The following is a 15,780-nucleotide window of genomic DNA, read 5'->3' as shown; positions in this document are numbered from 1 at the left end:
TGCAAGATGCTAAAATAGGATGCTAAAAATGTCATGTGAAAATTAAGCAGGGATATTGCACAAGGGCAAATAAGTCTGGAGGAATGTAGTTAATATAATTCCTACAAAATCATAAATTATTTAAAAAAGAGGAGACCCATAAAATGATCCAACATATGCAGTAAAATACATCCTGTAACAAAAGGAAAATAAACACAAAATGTTATATATAGCCTAATAAGATACCTTACTGGATTTATTTTTACTTGAATTTTATCCACAATTTAATTTCTCAAGGAAAACAGATATTATTGCCTCTTTATTTGAAAATATATGCAAACATTATTCGTTTCTTGTCAAACTTTCCCTGTGGTTTATAATCAAATATAATTGTGTATACAGTACAAAACCAGCACAGAGTTTAACTAGTTGTTGTGCCTTTAATTCCGATGCATTATGGGAAATGTAGTCTTTTACGAACACTGACCCAAACGAAGCATAGCGAGCTCAAACTACAACTACCATAACTCCTTTCTCCTACTTCTGTCGGCTACAAACAATAATGGCGTCGCACGGGGACGATACAGGCGTCTCTTCTGGGGACCAAGCAGAGAGAAAACCTCCGGCGGTGTCCTTCGCTTTCACCAAAACAGTCAACAAATTTAAACCGACGACTGGCGACGCTTTGACCAAGAAAGAGGACAAAGATTACCTCACCGGCATCGACAGAAATGAACTACAAAGGTAGGCTACGTATGCTAATGCTAAGCATACAGTTACAGTTACGTTTCCATTGAACTAACCTGAAGCACGTTTTTGTTATTAAGCGACACCTGCCTGGTAGCTGGCTAACTTAGTTTCTGTCCTGCAGCTCAAAACCGTCTGAGAAGCCCAAAGAGCTCATCATCCCCCTGATCCAGAAGAACCGCTGGCACAAACCGGACCGAGCGGGCCAGAGCGAGGCCAGTGGAGGCAAAACACAAGACACGACCCAAGACAGTGACTCTGTTGACTCCCAGGCTGTCAAAGAACTCATTGAAGGTGTGTGTGTGTGTGTGTGTGTGTGTGTGTGTGTGTGTGTGTGTGTGTGTGTGTGTGTGTGTGTGTGTGTGTGTGTGTGGTCTCATGCTTAAGCTCCTTATACATCTCCAATTGGTGCTCGTAGACTCCAGGAGGCAGCTGGAGGAGTGGCAGAATGGGCCTCAGTCGGAGAGAAACCTCAACCTCAGCATCCCCCTGTTGATGCAGAACAAAGTGCCCGATGGCTTCGAGGATGGAGACCGTGTAAAAGTGGATCTGCGGCCTGAATCTGTAAGTGTATGGAGTGTGTTTGGTGTTTTTGTTATTCCCATAATAATCACATCAGGATCTTTTTCACTTCAACTACAGTGGAGTAAACTATTCAGAATATTTGAAGGTACACGTCATTTTGTTTTTATTGTTAGGTGAACTGGAGAGCACAGTCAAGTCATAGAAAGCACAGCAAAACATGAGATACATTTAAAGAGGCGAAGAAGGAGATCGGTTGATTCAACAGCTCAATTTAAGATAAGGATGCAGCACAAATAATAAATATAAGGCCCAGTAAGGTCAGATAGGTAATCGACCTGGTAGCTTAGATTCATTGTAAAGCATCAAATGCTTTTTCCCTCATTTTATTAAAACACTGTTTTGTGCTAGATGATGCTATTTTCCAACTATACCAACATGAACATTCTTGTAAATACACATACTTACACTTACACTTTTATGTTTTTTTTATTTCAGTAAGCTCTCTACTGTTGTGCTTACTTATCTTACTCAAAAAAAAAAAAAGCATATGAAAATACCTGACAGTACAAAATGTCTGGTAGACTGGCTACTTTGACTCATGTTGAAATTCGAGAGTGTGAAAGTGCTGACGGTCAATTGAGTCGAATAACACCCCTGTGTGCATACAGCATACAGCGCATGTGTGTGAATACGGATGACTTTGTCAGTACAGTACGGCTTGGGTGGCAGACAGGCGTCAACATTCTCCCCAGAGACCTGCGAGGCAACCAATCAGATCTCTTTCTGTTTCTCTTCATCAGAGTCCTCACACCTCGTCACTGTCACCCCGTAGCTGCTCTCAGTCACCATAGATGTGACTGTCAGAACATGAGGGTCAGGGGAAAGTTGCCCACTGTGCCCCGGAGCTCATTTTTAATGCAGTCTCCTCTGTGAGAGTTGGCTCCCCAGGCTTCCTTCAGAGGAAAGCCTTCAGGGGAGACAGCGATGAGCCGGGCCGTTGGTCTGACGAGGGGCTGCTGTGGCTGCTGCCTTGTGACTGTAGTCAGCCCGGGCTGAGTCTGACAGCCGGGAGCCAAAAGGCTGAGTAAGACAGACATCACAAACTGCTTCTCTCTGTCAGTCACCACAAACAGAACTCAGAACTCAAAGATTACATAAGCACCTCATTTAGCCCTGATTCACATTTTTAACACAGACTGTGGTGTTTTATATTTGCTCTTGTTCAAGTATTTGATGTACGTCTCTTTATTTTGAAAAAGATAATTATACTGTGTGTGTGTGTGTGTTTGTCAGTCAACAGAGGCAGATTATGAGACCGTTCCTGTTGAGGCTTATGGACTCGCTATGCTTAAAGGGATGGGCTGGTCAAAAACCGAAGGCATTGGACGCACCTTTAAACAGTGAGTAACAAACGTACTTACCCTTTGCTTACCATTTTCTCTACTAATATCACATCATCATCACTGTAATGTTTGTATTTGAGCTGCTTAGTTGATGACAAAAAACAAATTGGCAACAATTTTGATAATTGAGTAATTGCTTAAGTCGACCAGTCCAGCAAATTTGTGAACCATTCTTTAGTTCCCGCTTCCTAAATGTGAAGATTTGCTATTTTCCTGATTTTTAGATCATTGTGAACTGAATATCTTTTAGATTTTCGGACCAAACAGGGTATTTGAAGAGGTCACCATGAGCTCTCAAAGCATGTACATTTTTTGCTATTACTAATAACAATGAATCAATAAAATAATTGTCAGATAAATTAATAATTAAAATGATTGTTAGCTGTAACCCTAGATTATATACCAATTAAAGCAGTGTTGGAAATTGTTACATTTAAAGTCATTTAATGTTTATATTCTGATCAGGACATTGAACTTTAGTCTTGATTTATTTTCTGTATTTTTGCTACTGTGAATATTGTGACAACTATTGAAATCTGAATGTTTCAAACAAAACATGCTTGGCTCAAGCTGTATCCATCTACAGCCTCCTTCACACTCTGCACATATCCATCTCTTTGTTTTATTGATTAAAAGCTGTTGTTGCCTGTCTGCTACAGAGACGTGAAGCCAATAGAACACCAGCTCCGTCCAAAAGGCTTGGGTCTCGGAGCTGATCGTTCAGCAATAAAGGACCTGGAGCCCAGCAAACATAAACGCCCCCCCAAGCCGGGCGAGGAGCGAGCCAAGGAGGAGGAACTAGTGATGGGTCCAGGCGGCTGTGTGCTGGTGGAGTCAGGGGCACATAAAGAACTGTATGGCAAGGTAGAGTTGATCTGAAATGTGTTTGCATCCATATTCATCACTGTGGACATTCAATTATCTCCTGAAATAGAATTAAGGTATGGCACTACTACTTTACCTGTTTTGTTATGCATTGTTTTCTCTGAATATTATTTAATTCATGTGCTGCAGATTGAAGGCGTTGATCCAGACAACGCTCGAGTTATGGTGAAGCTGGCTATTGGTGGCAAGACTGTGACAATCAGCCAGTATGCTATTAAACTGGTTGGGCGAAAGGAATACGACAAAAACAGCAAAGACATCAGTAAGTAACTCTGAATTAATGAAATAGAAAAGGTTAACATTTATGGAAGATGATCTGGAATGCTAATGGACTTTGATTTTTACATTTCTGCAGGCCAAATTAGATATTTCACTACAATTTGGTAACATTTAGAGGTCATCAAATGCCATAAATCTGTTTGCCCACTTTTCATTTAAACCAGTTATGATTTTTAAAAAATTTTTTAATGACATGTAATCTAGTTACATGTAATTATAGATATATCTTATATGGCATTTTGAGATAATATGCATTGGCTGATGTCTGCTCTCAGGAAGCCGATAAACAAAAATGTCTGCAGGCAGCCGTGTCAGTGTGGCTGCTGTGGAACGATGTTAGCGCCCTCTTTGTGAGTTTTTATTATGTTACAATAATGCCGTTAAAGGATGTCGCTTATGACATACTTAACTCCGATCTCCCTTAAATATCAGTCATATTGCAAAATCTACCGCATAAACAATGTTTTCCTGTTTCATTAATTCCTTAAAAAAATCCATCTAAAACAAAATGTTACTGGCTGAGATGTATATTAGATGTAATGGAATAATGGACCAATACATGAATTTTCTTTGTTTTGATTTGTTATGATACAGTTGTATTAAACAGAAATGACCAGTTATTAATTATGACCTACTAGTTAAATGAACAAATCTGAAGCAGCTTGTTATTGTGTGTTGAGCTGAATTGATCAACAAAAAATATACCTGTAAAAAATGTGATTTATTTTCTAGCCAAAATGCCCTAAAATTAGTTTCTGCTTCTCAAATGTGAATATATATATATATATATATATATAATTTTGTTAAATGTAATATTCTTTTGGTTTTGGACAAAACAAACATTAGTTTAAAGAGGCAGTGACTGGGCTAAACAGGTTTATCCTCTAGTGACATTTCAGCCTTCATGTGGAAAAAAAACACACAACAGTGTTTCAGCCACTGCTTTTATTTTCAGTTATCTACGCTGTCCTCTTCCAAGAACAAAAACACAGCCTCTCAGAACCACACACACTCACAACACTGCATTGTCTTTGTTTGGGTGCATTTTACTTAATGTCAGGTTTTTCCACCAACCAGGTCGCCTCAGTAAAGCCCACAAAGACAAGGAAAAGGAGAAGGAGAAAGAGCGGGAGAAGGAGCAACAGAGACGGGAGGACAGAGACAGGCGAAGTAATGGGGACGAGGTAAAACACAAGTCCTCAGAAAGAGATGAAGGAAAAGATGAGAGGAAGAGGAAGCACAGAGATTCGAGTCCAGACAGGTACATGAAGATAAATAAAAGATGAAGATACAGCAGTGTGCTTTTCATTGTTCGTACTGACCAGTATTTAAAATGTTATACATTTTACAACACTGCAATACTTCTCATTTCCATTCATTGGAAAATCATTCATTTTGTTTGAGTAAACATGTTTCCTCTACAGAGAGAAGCCCCCAGTGAAAGAGGCAAGACGACCGCCGGCTCCCCCGTCCTGGCTCCAGAGAGACTTGAAAGTTCGCTTTATAGACAAAGCTTTCAAAGGGGGGAGGTACTACAACTCAAAGGTACTAATACGCCACCTAGATATCACATGATGTCATCTTCAAATGGTTTATTTTAGAGCAGGAAAGGATTTAACTCACCAAGTTTTTTACCCAGCTACTTTTACACATATTTCATTGGACGGTGAATATTGGTGTTTAATTGTTTTTAACTAATTACATTGTTGTACCATGTCTTTAGCGGCAGTGTTTTCTCTATCACGTCTGTTGATATCAGTCTTGTTTTCTTACAGATGCGCGTGGAGGATGTCCTGACACCGACTACCTGTGTGTGTCGAACTGAAGAGGGAAGACTGTTAGATGGTGAGTCATCAGTGCCATCTGAGTCTCTCTTGGTGTTAGTTTCCTCTCTCGCTCTCCCTCTTTGGTGTTTCTTTTTATTCCCTAATTAGAGTTGTATACGAAATGTACCAGAAACATGCAAAATATGTGTTAACCATGTCTGTTAATTTTAATAATACAAAAAGCCATGCTTCCTCCTGCACAAATATCTTGTTTATATTTACGTTAGATAATAAACAGTATAAACAAAAATACCTAATTGGGTATTATTGTAAGGAATAGACAGGTTATGTGATGTGAGGTACATGACAAGATTGATACGTTGATGCATTTATAGTGTTGCTATAGTAACTATTATAAAAACTCTCGAATTAACCCATTATTTCTTCTTTTTGTGACAGATGTGAAGCAGACCATGCTGGAAACCATCGTTCCAAAAAGTGAATATGACTCTGTAATGGTTGTACTGGGCGAGCACAGAGGACAGGTAAGCAAAGGCTCATCTTCCCTGCGGGATGTGTGTGTGTGTACTGGTTTGCTGTGTTACTAATTCTAGTGTTTACATTTGTGTGTTCAGGTCGGCCGTATTCTCCAACGGGACAAGAACAAGTGCAGAGCGATGGTCCAGCTCGACCGCTTTGAGGAGAAAGTGTTCACTCTGGAGTATGACTGTATTTGTCACTATGTAGGAGCAGTGGACCACTGATCCACGTTTCTTTATTCAAATATTCCTGTTTCTTTTTCGCCCCATCTGAAACCTCGTTTTTGTAATATTCAGAAATAATGGATTTCTTAAGATTTTAGAGAATTGCAATTTTGTAATAAAACATTGTCAAGAGTTTTATTTGTACAGATGTTATTACAAAATCTACAACCACACCATAAAGAAAGGTTGAGTCATTTTCACAGTTATCTTTAAATTTATTAACCAATGATGTCTACAAATGGCCCTAGTAACAACGAGAAGGTCAATCTTTAGATCATATAAAAACATATTTACAACTGTTCTCTACATGTTTGACAGGAGTATGAATGCACTGGTGGTATAAAAGCTCAGCACTCTTATTTCTGACATGTACACAAAATTCTGAATGAAAAGAAAACTATCAGAGAGAGACTTCACTCTGTAACTGCAAATGTTAAGACAAACTGTACAGCTATGACTCTCTGTTGTCTCCGGGAGCTTACTCCTTGGGTATTTGGTTCGCTGCGTTAGCCCGAAGCACGGCTCCTGGACTGGGGTACGGCCGCTGCTGGAACAGAGGCCCGGCTGCTGTGGTGTCTGCACCCGTCTTCGCCTCATTACGCTTGGGCAGGCCACTCGACCACGTTCCCCTGTAAAGATAAACACGTTTGGTTTTAATGAATAGTTTTATGCATTCTGCTCACACCTTAAAAAGGGCCACTCCACCAATTTTACACATCAAAATCAGTTTACTGGATATGTTTAGTACGACTAAGCCTGTGGCAACAGTTGTGTAAGGTTGTATCTTAACTTATTAAGAACAGAAAACCTGCGCTACAGAGTTGTGGAGTTTAAATTACGACCTGTTTACCAGACAGGGAGGGTCTAATGAAAATATTTTACCTCCTTTATCTCTACCATGCTGGTGATTGGAAGTCAGAATGCTTTGGTTTTGTTCTGTTTTCAAATCGTCTCTCAACTTTATGGAAGTGCAATACTAAATTTCTAAGTTACTCCTTTAAAGAAAAGGATTAAGGGTTTGTTTGATTACCATGACTGTAAATATCGTACCTTGGGGCATCAGAATAAGCACTTGGATCCATGGGGTCCATCTCATCATCTTTTCTCCCTGAAAGAAAAATAAATATGTATCGTGTATTCATGTACATAGAATCATTCATTTGAAAATGCTTGTGTTGATACGGATGTAAACATTACCTCGTTTGTTTTTACTGTACGGTGCCATGTCTTCTCTCCGCTGCTTTCTTCTGTCTCTCTCCCTCCCTTCATCCCTCTCTCGGTCTCTTTCCCGTTCCCTTTCCCGCTCTTTGTCTCTTTCCCGCTCTCGCTCTCTGTCTGGCTTCTCGAACTGCCTCTCAATTCTTTCATCTCCTCCTTCAGCTGAATAACAAAAAAAGCAAAATAAAGGCAGTAGTCACAAAATAAACCTTTGCCAGATGATGATTTGTGAGTCATACATGATGAGTATATGAAAACAGAAATCTGTGGTAATATAACTGCAATGATCATAAGTGTGCCAGTAAAATGTTAACTTAGGGAGGCTTTATGATGCCATACCTCTAATTTTCTTGGCAGGTTTTGTTACCACTGCAGTTGGGTCATTTGGAGACAACCACGCGACCATATCCGTCTCCACATTCCAGTAATAAGGAAGCCCGCTGTGGATTGAAGGAAAAATCAAATGGTTGAATTTGCAGCAATAATTTATTTAATAATATGTGCTGTCATTAGGAAACTGCTTAACTGAATTTAACTGATGATCAAAAATACACTACAGGTCTGCACAGTAGTAGTTCCAGTGCAGTGAAGTAGACTTATTTCTAATGTGGCCTTTCAACACACAACAAATAAAACAATACTAAACCATAAATACATTCAAAGAAGCAGAGTGTCAAGCTTACATGTACACAAATATTAAATAAATAAGACCCATATATCCAACAAACAACCATCAAATAAGCCAATACATTTTCAAACTCAGCTCATGATCATCTAACAGTGAAGGTGAGTTTATTTCAGGTATTTCTCTTTATTTATTTCACAATGCCACTTTTCATCACCAGTCTTTTGTCAATCAAGATAAACAGAACTGGGCCAGCTTTCAAATCAATTGGGCTTCATTATATAAAATCAGGCTACAAATTACTGAGAAACCTTTTTTCTTTTTTAAACCAACAGTACATTAAAATAATCTAAACCCATCTACCACAACAAATACAGACCCATTGTTAAATAATCTATGTCAGTGGCAGAATGAGGTTGTCCTTGTGTAACTTGTTATAAAAATCAGCTGTTTTTCTGTTTGACCCCCTTAATAAATATCCTTATCCCCAAAAATAAATAAGATTTCAGCCCTCTAGACTCACCGTTAAAAGAGTCTATGAAAATAAGTCAATCAACAGGAACTTATTGTAGAAATCAAGTATACGTACCAAGCTGGGTCGAACACTTTATACCAGTTTGGCGGCAGACTCTCCACTCTAGTGGCTTCATAATCCACATTGTTGTCATCGTAGTCTTCAGCAATGATCTCCTCGTCTATTTCTGGATGAATTGGGAGGAGAAAAGTCGTCACACGATGCAGCGATAGTGAATGAAAACGTAAATAAAAACCGTCTGAAGACTTTCTGCTACCTTGCTCTGACGGTTTAACAATCCCTCTCTTGGACAAGCGGGCCAGCAGTGCCGGGGGTAGAGGCATCCTGTAACAGAGAGAAGAAGAGGATTAACTCACAATGCAACCAGGAAAACAAACCTTCAATCACCGACTCCCCTTACCCAATCGTCCAGATGTAATACACAATTATATATCTATTTATTTTATATATTCTCTCCTGTGTGACAGTAAACTGAAGAGAAAATGAGCCATTTGATGATAAAATATTGGGTTCTAGCTAATTGTGATGGGCATTTTCACAGATTTCTAAGATTTTACAGACAAAAAACTATTGATCCATCAGTTTATTGAAGAAAACAATGAATCCATAATGGGAGAAAAAAAAAAGGCCCTAAATTGTAAATCCCAACTCATTTTCCAGCTGAAATTGACCAATACTGAATACAGTATATGCACATATATCCAGCAGTGTGCATCTACAACTGAAAGCTTCTTAAACCCACAACAGGGATCTTTAAAAAGCCCAAACAACGACGAGAGGTGGTCAAACTACCTCCTACAGTAAATAACAACATGGTTGAACACTAACACAAACAGAACCAGTGCTGCTTCCTGAAAGTTATCCTGGGAGGTGAAGAAACGTAATGTAAAAGCCTGGCTGTTTAAAAAACTTCCTACTTTTAAAAATAAAAGCTTTTAATCTACTATAAATAAAACAAACAACGTGTATTTCCACCAGAGGACTGCACCGCCCGCTCGGTAGCTCCGTCGCAGCAACTGGATGAACAAAGCAAACACACCTCTTGAGCTTCTTAAATAAAGCCCACTAACACTAAACAACTAGACTTTAAACTTAATGAAATGAACATTAAATCAATAAATCAAACATTACCTGTTCTTTGTATAAAACCGCCTCTCTGGTCGTCGAGGAGGAGACGACGTCGACGCAACAGCACACGGCAGCGCACGGTTATGACGCTATCACGTTCTCCTGACGACAACAATCATGGAGGAGTACGCTCGTGAGCCTTGGTGAGATTACCTTTAAAAAACATTTTTACCTTTTTAGTTATAAATAACAACAACAAATAACATATATATATATATATATACATAGTTGTGCGCTTTCTTAATGCCCCGTGTTGTTTTTCTTTCTGCGGGTGAAGAGAGAGGCGGCGCTGAGTGAGAGGATATTTAGTTTCCAGGGATATTAAAAAGGTTTAAAGGAGGATGAGGAGGATGAGGAGGATGAGGGTACACAGAGTGAGCTGGAAGAAGACTTTTAAATACATGTGCCAGTGTTTTAACAGGCAGCTGAACGTGTCTCCCTTGAATATAACTTTAATTTTACATGTGTATAATTTGCTACATGCACATTTTTAGTGTTAGACCTGTACTGTGTTATAATATTGTTTATTCAGAGATAATTTACTGATGTTTATATATTTATATTTTTACAGCATGTCACTACCTATATTCTATTTCAATTATATCTGTATAATAAGCTGTATATAGGTTACATACAACTCTTAATTCAATTCTTCCCCCTATTTTTTCATTATATCTTGTATTTTTTTCTATTTTATTTATTATTATTATTGTTTGTTTGTTATTTAATGTGTTTTTTTTTATCTAGAGCTGCTGTAACAAGCGGATTTCCCCAGTGTGGGATCGATAAAGTCTATCTTGTCTTTATCTTATCTTAATATTGTATAACTCAGTTTAAATTTGTGGATTTGAGCAACAGACCACAGTACACTTATAAAGATAAATGCTGGACCAGGTCCCAGGACAGGGTCTGTAGCTCTGATATTACTCATTGACAGTGGATATTACTCGCTTACTCGCTATGATTGCAATAATTAACTTATTTTTTAAATTGTTCCGACAGTTGTACAAGACTATGTATTTAATTCCCTATGTATTCACATAGTTTAATACTGGTATAGCCATTATTATTTATGCATTAATTTGTCATCTAAATAGTGTTAAGAAATTATTAGGGCAATTAACCAATTATTAAAATAGTTGTAGATCATTATTCTGTTGAAATTATTCATTTAACTTTAAAGTTTCAGGGTAAGTATGATGCCTCCAGAACAGGATATTATAGGGCAGCACCAATAAAAGTAATTTGGATGAAATTACTCAAATAAAAACGTCAAACATTTTCTGTCAATTAACGAATCAACAACTAATTATCTAAAATTACTGCAATATCACAGTGTGAGTTCTGTTATGGTACCATTTTTTCTCGACACAATAAACTACTTTGAATTGCCTCGCAGTGCAAAACCTACTTTGCGTAAAGTACATGTGTGCCTTTGGAGTGCTGAAAATCCAAACCTTATATTACAAAGCCTAAGTATGTCTAATATTTTAACATAACGTCCTTTATCCTATCTTTAAATCTTCTTCTTCCCCTCTCTTCTTAATGCATTCCTGCAGTCCCTGGAGGATAGTGGACGACTGTGGAGGTGCTTTCACCATGGGTGCAATTGGAGGAGGGGTGTTCCAGTCGATCAAGGGCTTTCGTAATGCCCCTGCAGTGAGTTCAATACTTAATAACAATACAAATAATAATAAGGATGATTCTCATTATGTTTTTAAAGGGAGAATTTCAGCAGTGCTCTAATGTTTCAGGGTGTCGGACACAGACTGAGAGGGAGTGCAAACGCAGTGAGAGTAAGAGCTCCCCAGATTGGAGGTGAGGATATCTTCTTGTTTAACCATGAATTGTTTCCTTTACTGTAGCACTTGGAATCTGAACATGTATTTGTTACATATTGGAGCTAAAAAGCATCATTCTTTGTGCATACTAAATGATTTACCTGCAAAAGTAATGGTTTGTTATATTCTCAGTTATTTCATAGAATTGCCTACAGCTAAAATCTTACATTAAACCAGACTTGCAAACACTTACTGGCTGCTTTTGGGTGGATTTGCAGGTAGCTTTGCCGTATGGGGAGGGCTCTTCTCCACAATCGACTGTGGTTTAGTTCGCTTGAGGGGGAAAGAGGATCCTTGGAACTCCATAACAAGTGGTGCACTGACTGGGGCCATCCTAGCAGCACGCAGTAAGAGGAACCTCGTATAGCACAATTAATTGGACACCACCTTCCTGTTATCCTGACCACATCAAGTTAACTAGTGTGACTCAGTTAATTTTGTGTGATTCTCCAGGTGGGCCGTTAACTATGATGGGCTCTGCCATGATGGGGGGGATTTTGCTCGCTCTCATTGAGGGTTTTGGGATCCTACTAACAAGATATACAGCACAGCAGTTTCAGAACCGTAAGTACAACTGATTGAGTTTTGCAAATTATATTTTAAGTTGCTATAATCAGTATTTTTATATTAAAAATGACATGATTACTTGTATGTGAACGGTGTCACTCGTAGTGATTTATCACCTCTACAGTTCCCCTCAGTGTTGGAGCATCTTTCATCTCACAGTTTTTGTTTTGGTTCACTCTCATCTCTCTCTCATAGCGTAATTTTCACACTGCCTATCACCAAACAGCAGCAGACAGTTTGCAACGAGCTGGTGGACATAGTAAAATAATTTAAGAGCCACATATCAATGTAGACCATGCAGAGTGTCTAATGTTTTTCTGTATGTGCTGAGTGTGTAAATTGGCAATTGTTTTACAACAAGTTCACCATATAAACTTTAATATGTCAGTGCTAATTACACCTAAGTGCCCAAAAGATCCACTATTGTAGGTTTAAATGAACAAGAGAAAAATCATTCAGTCTCAGTGCAATATAATTAAAGTCTCAGATTCCATCAGTGCCTCCCGAACACAAGTGGTCTCACTGCATTATGCTAATGACCAACTATAAAATAGTAACCGTTAGTGGATGACCACAATTTGTAACTGGTAGTCCTCTGTGGCAGTCTGCAGCACTGAGAGAACAGACGCTTTAAGCACAAAGAGATCATTGTGTTGTTTTGTGCTGTATTTTTAGTATTTCTGTGAATAATGTTAGAAAAGTACATTAGAGGTCTGGTGTTTGTCCTGTAGAAACAATAAACAAACAATAGACCAGAAATGCAGGGTTCTGAGTAAGAGTTGACTCTCATGTCTGGTAAACTGGAAAAGCTCTTGTGCTTACTGTGGCGTCAAAACTCTCTTTTAATTTACACATAGTGGATGCAACAACTTGTAGTTTTTTCTCTGAGACTTGTGGAAAGTTATAGGCCTTTGTCAAAGCAGACATTTTGATTTGTTTGATTTGATTTTGGAATAATGGAATAGCAGAACTTGACTATATATAACGGTCTAAGTGCATCTAATAGAAACATACATTTTATCTTTCTTATCTTTTTTTTCAGTTATTAGGGTATTCACAAAACAAACAAATAAGTAAATATACTAAAAACACAAATTAACAACACAACAGCAGTAAATACAAATAAAATATAAATGGTAAAAGCTACATTAAACAGGATACTGCCATAGCAACCTGAAAAGTTAACCTCCCCCTTGTTTTCTTCAGCTATTCCTTTTGCAGAAGACCCCAGTCAGTTACCTCCAAAGGATGGGGGTCAGCAGCAGGAGGCGAAGGGGCAGTTTCAGTAGAGACCAGCTGTGGACACAGTGAGTCAGACCAGTGAATAGGGGCTGCAGAAGGTATCACCAGGAGACTGAGATACTGGTCCCTACAGTGGTGTCAAGTAGTTGCACTATGTTCTTAAACCTCAGGGGTAAATTACTGCCAGTTTTAGTTATTTATGAGTGAATGTTTGTATGTAAACAAAGATCCTTCTGACGAACCTCATGTTCGCACCTCCAGCATCTCATGCAATGTTTTTTCTGTTAGTGGTTATTCAGTCTTCACTGTGACATTTATGGGTTAAAGCGACAGTAGGCCAACCTCCTGCCTCTCTCTCTGCTGCCTCATATCACTTTGCTAAGCCCCTCCCTCCAAACCCACACCTTTGAACGGCAACCTCATGCCTTGTGACTCCCGCTCTCCAGAGACCCCAATCCCTCTGTCTGTGATTGCAACTTGTCTTTTCAAAGACACCTATCCAGTACTCCACGGCCCCAGATCAGAGCCCCCCCCCTCAGGCTTCAGGGGCAGCTGCGACAATGTCTAACAGCAGCATGAGAGGATGGTCCAGACATCCTTTCAAACTGCCTCAGCAACTGTTTCTGCGGTGAGGGGCCAGCGGACGACCTGAATTCTCCAGGAGGGGGCGCCGTATTATTGCAGTCATTCTAACCTTTGATAACACGAAAGAAATTGGATTACACAGCTAATACACAACACACACAACACACACACACACACACACACACACACACACCCCCTCAAAAGTTATTCTCCACTGTTTGTCATCATGCCTTTTTGCCACTCGTCAATGCAAGTTTCCATGGCATCAAACATAATGAGCCCGAAGCTGTGTGTGGAGCCGGAACATGTTGACATACGTGTTTTTGTTGGTTTTTACTATTGTTGGCAAAGGAGAGATTGGAAGTGTATCACAGATTGCAGGATTTTCTGCCACTGAATCAGTGTTTCACCATCTGAAGGACGTGCATGAGTATCTGCATGTGTAGAACAGTGAAAAGGAAAACCCTCTCTATGAAAGGACCTGTGATTGGCCAACGGGCTAGCTTTACTGAAGCCTGAAAACAGAGCCAAGAGGAGGGGCAGAAGCCTAGTTTTCTCTCTGACCACTTGAACTATATTATGCTGAAAGGTATCACGTTTTTGTCCAATGACACCAAAAAAATACTGCCTATCTCAGATTTAAATATGCAACTCAATTTGATTATTCAGCATCTAGGCATTTATATATTATTAGTTTGACATTGTGGGAAATACACCTTTTAAAAAAACTAGACAGAATCCACACCTAAAAACTACAATTTGATATTTTACCAGGTACAGTTTCTTGTCAGGGGGCAGTGATTTTCTGGAGTGTGGTGGAGTTGGCATCTATCTCCTCATGTAACTCTTGCCAAGAAAAAAAAAAGGTGTATTTCCCAAACAATTTTTTCCCTTCCAAAGATTTTATGCACAGATTTAGTAAACAGTGATGTGTGTAAGGCAGAAAGGTAGAGTAATAAGAGAAATGAGATGTCTGTGACATTACAACACTGTGTTTGTTCAGTTTTAACATGGGGAGTGGCAATCTGAGAATATGTTTCTTTAATTTAATTTCTTTAAAGTCTTGAATTATTTATGTCTGCTGTGACAATCAATGCAAAGAACTGTGCATGTTTTTAAATAATGTGTGTGTTTAAGATGGACAAACCTCATTTCATTCTTCGTCTGCAGTATCACTTTAATAAGACTTTGCCTCACCCGGCAGCTTTTGTCATTTTGAATCTTTGTTGAATAGTTTTTATCTTATATTAGAAGCACGAGCAAAAACAATGTCTCTTCCTCAATACTGAAAAATACGGATGAATTCCTAGAAAATGATGGCTTGAATTACTTTGTTCAGTTAGTCGGTTATTATCACGCACTCCTCGTCACTTTGATCGCTGTATTATCCATTGAGCAACCAAGCACTTTTAATCTCTCTGTTTTCTCAGAATGTTAGCATCTGCACAGAGAAGAGGAGAGATGATGCAATGTGACTGTGTTTTGCTTTTTAAACAATGTATAGAAAGAATGTTTATTTTATGTAATGTCTTAATATATTTATCTTGCAAAAGTTGAGAAAAAAACAAATAAAGGCATCAAATGTTCTTAAAGACTTTGAGATTGTGTTATTTCTTTTAGCTTTAGAAAGCCTCAAATGATGGAGTAATATAATAATCGGTGTAATCATTACTTGCATCTGTCCTGGTATT

General features: G+C 38.7%; 3 protein-coding genes across 4 annotated transcripts; 2 read left to right on the top strand and 1 right to left on the bottom strand.

The window, feature by feature from the left end:
- Positions 1–516: 516 nt before the first annotated feature.
- Positions 517–6,480, top strand: gpkow (G patch domain and KOW motifs). The gene is made up of 11 exons (XM_051425004.1): positions 517–723; positions 851–1,020; positions 1,145–1,290; positions 2,545–2,651; positions 3,314–3,518; positions 3,669–3,801; positions 4,896–5,079; positions 5,243–5,363; positions 5,594–5,663; positions 6,044–6,129; positions 6,220–6,480. The coding sequence occupies exons 1-11, from the start codon at positions 542–544 to the stop codon at positions 6,346–6,348; spliced, it is 1,533 nt and encodes a 510-aa protein (XP_051280964.1). The 5' UTR covers positions 517–541; the 3' UTR covers positions 6,349–6,480.
- Positions 6,481–6,542: 62 nt separating this feature from the next.
- On the bottom strand, positions 6,543–9,954 carry pqbp1 (polyglutamine binding protein 1). Its single transcript, XM_051425005.1, has 7 exons — positions 9,858–9,954; positions 8,983–9,050; positions 8,781–8,892; positions 7,906–8,006; positions 7,546–7,728; positions 7,399–7,456; positions 6,543–6,977 (listed from the first exon to the last, which is right to left on the bottom strand). The coding sequence occupies exons 2-7, from the start codon at positions 9,047–9,049 to the stop codon at positions 6,827–6,829; spliced, it is 672 nt and encodes a 223-aa protein (XP_051280965.1). The 5' UTR covers position 9,050; positions 9,858–9,954; the 3' UTR covers positions 6,543–6,826.
- timm17b (translocase of inner mitochondrial membrane 17 homolog B (yeast)) lies at positions 9,948–15,675 on the top strand. 2 transcript variants are annotated; one of them, XM_051425006.1, is made up of 6 exons: positions 9,948–9,997; positions 11,414–11,513; positions 11,609–11,672; positions 11,914–12,042; positions 12,149–12,259; positions 13,469–15,675. In XM_051425006.1, the coding sequence occupies exons 1-6, from the start codon at positions 9,972–9,974 to the stop codon at positions 13,549–13,551; spliced, it is 513 nt and encodes a 170-aa protein (XP_051280966.1). In that variant the 5' UTR covers positions 9,948–9,971; the 3' UTR covers positions 13,552–15,675. The 2 variants fall into 2 exon arrangements, with proteins under 2 accessions (XP_051280966.1, XP_051280967.1); XM_051425007.1 differs by having other exon boundaries at positions 9,982–9,997; positions 11,593–11,672.
- The last annotated feature ends 105 nt before the right edge of the window (positions 15,676–15,780 follow it).

Source organism: Dicentrarchus labrax, unplaced genomic scaffold (genome assembly GCF_905237075.1).
Source record: "Dicentrarchus labrax unplaced genomic scaffold, dlabrax2021, whole genome shotgun sequence".
Taxonomy (NCBI): domain Eukaryota; kingdom Metazoa; phylum Chordata; class Actinopteri; family Moronidae; genus Dicentrarchus; species Dicentrarchus labrax.
The sequence above is the reverse complement of the archived record's forward strand: the minus strand, read 5'-3'. Positions and strand labels throughout refer to the sequence as shown.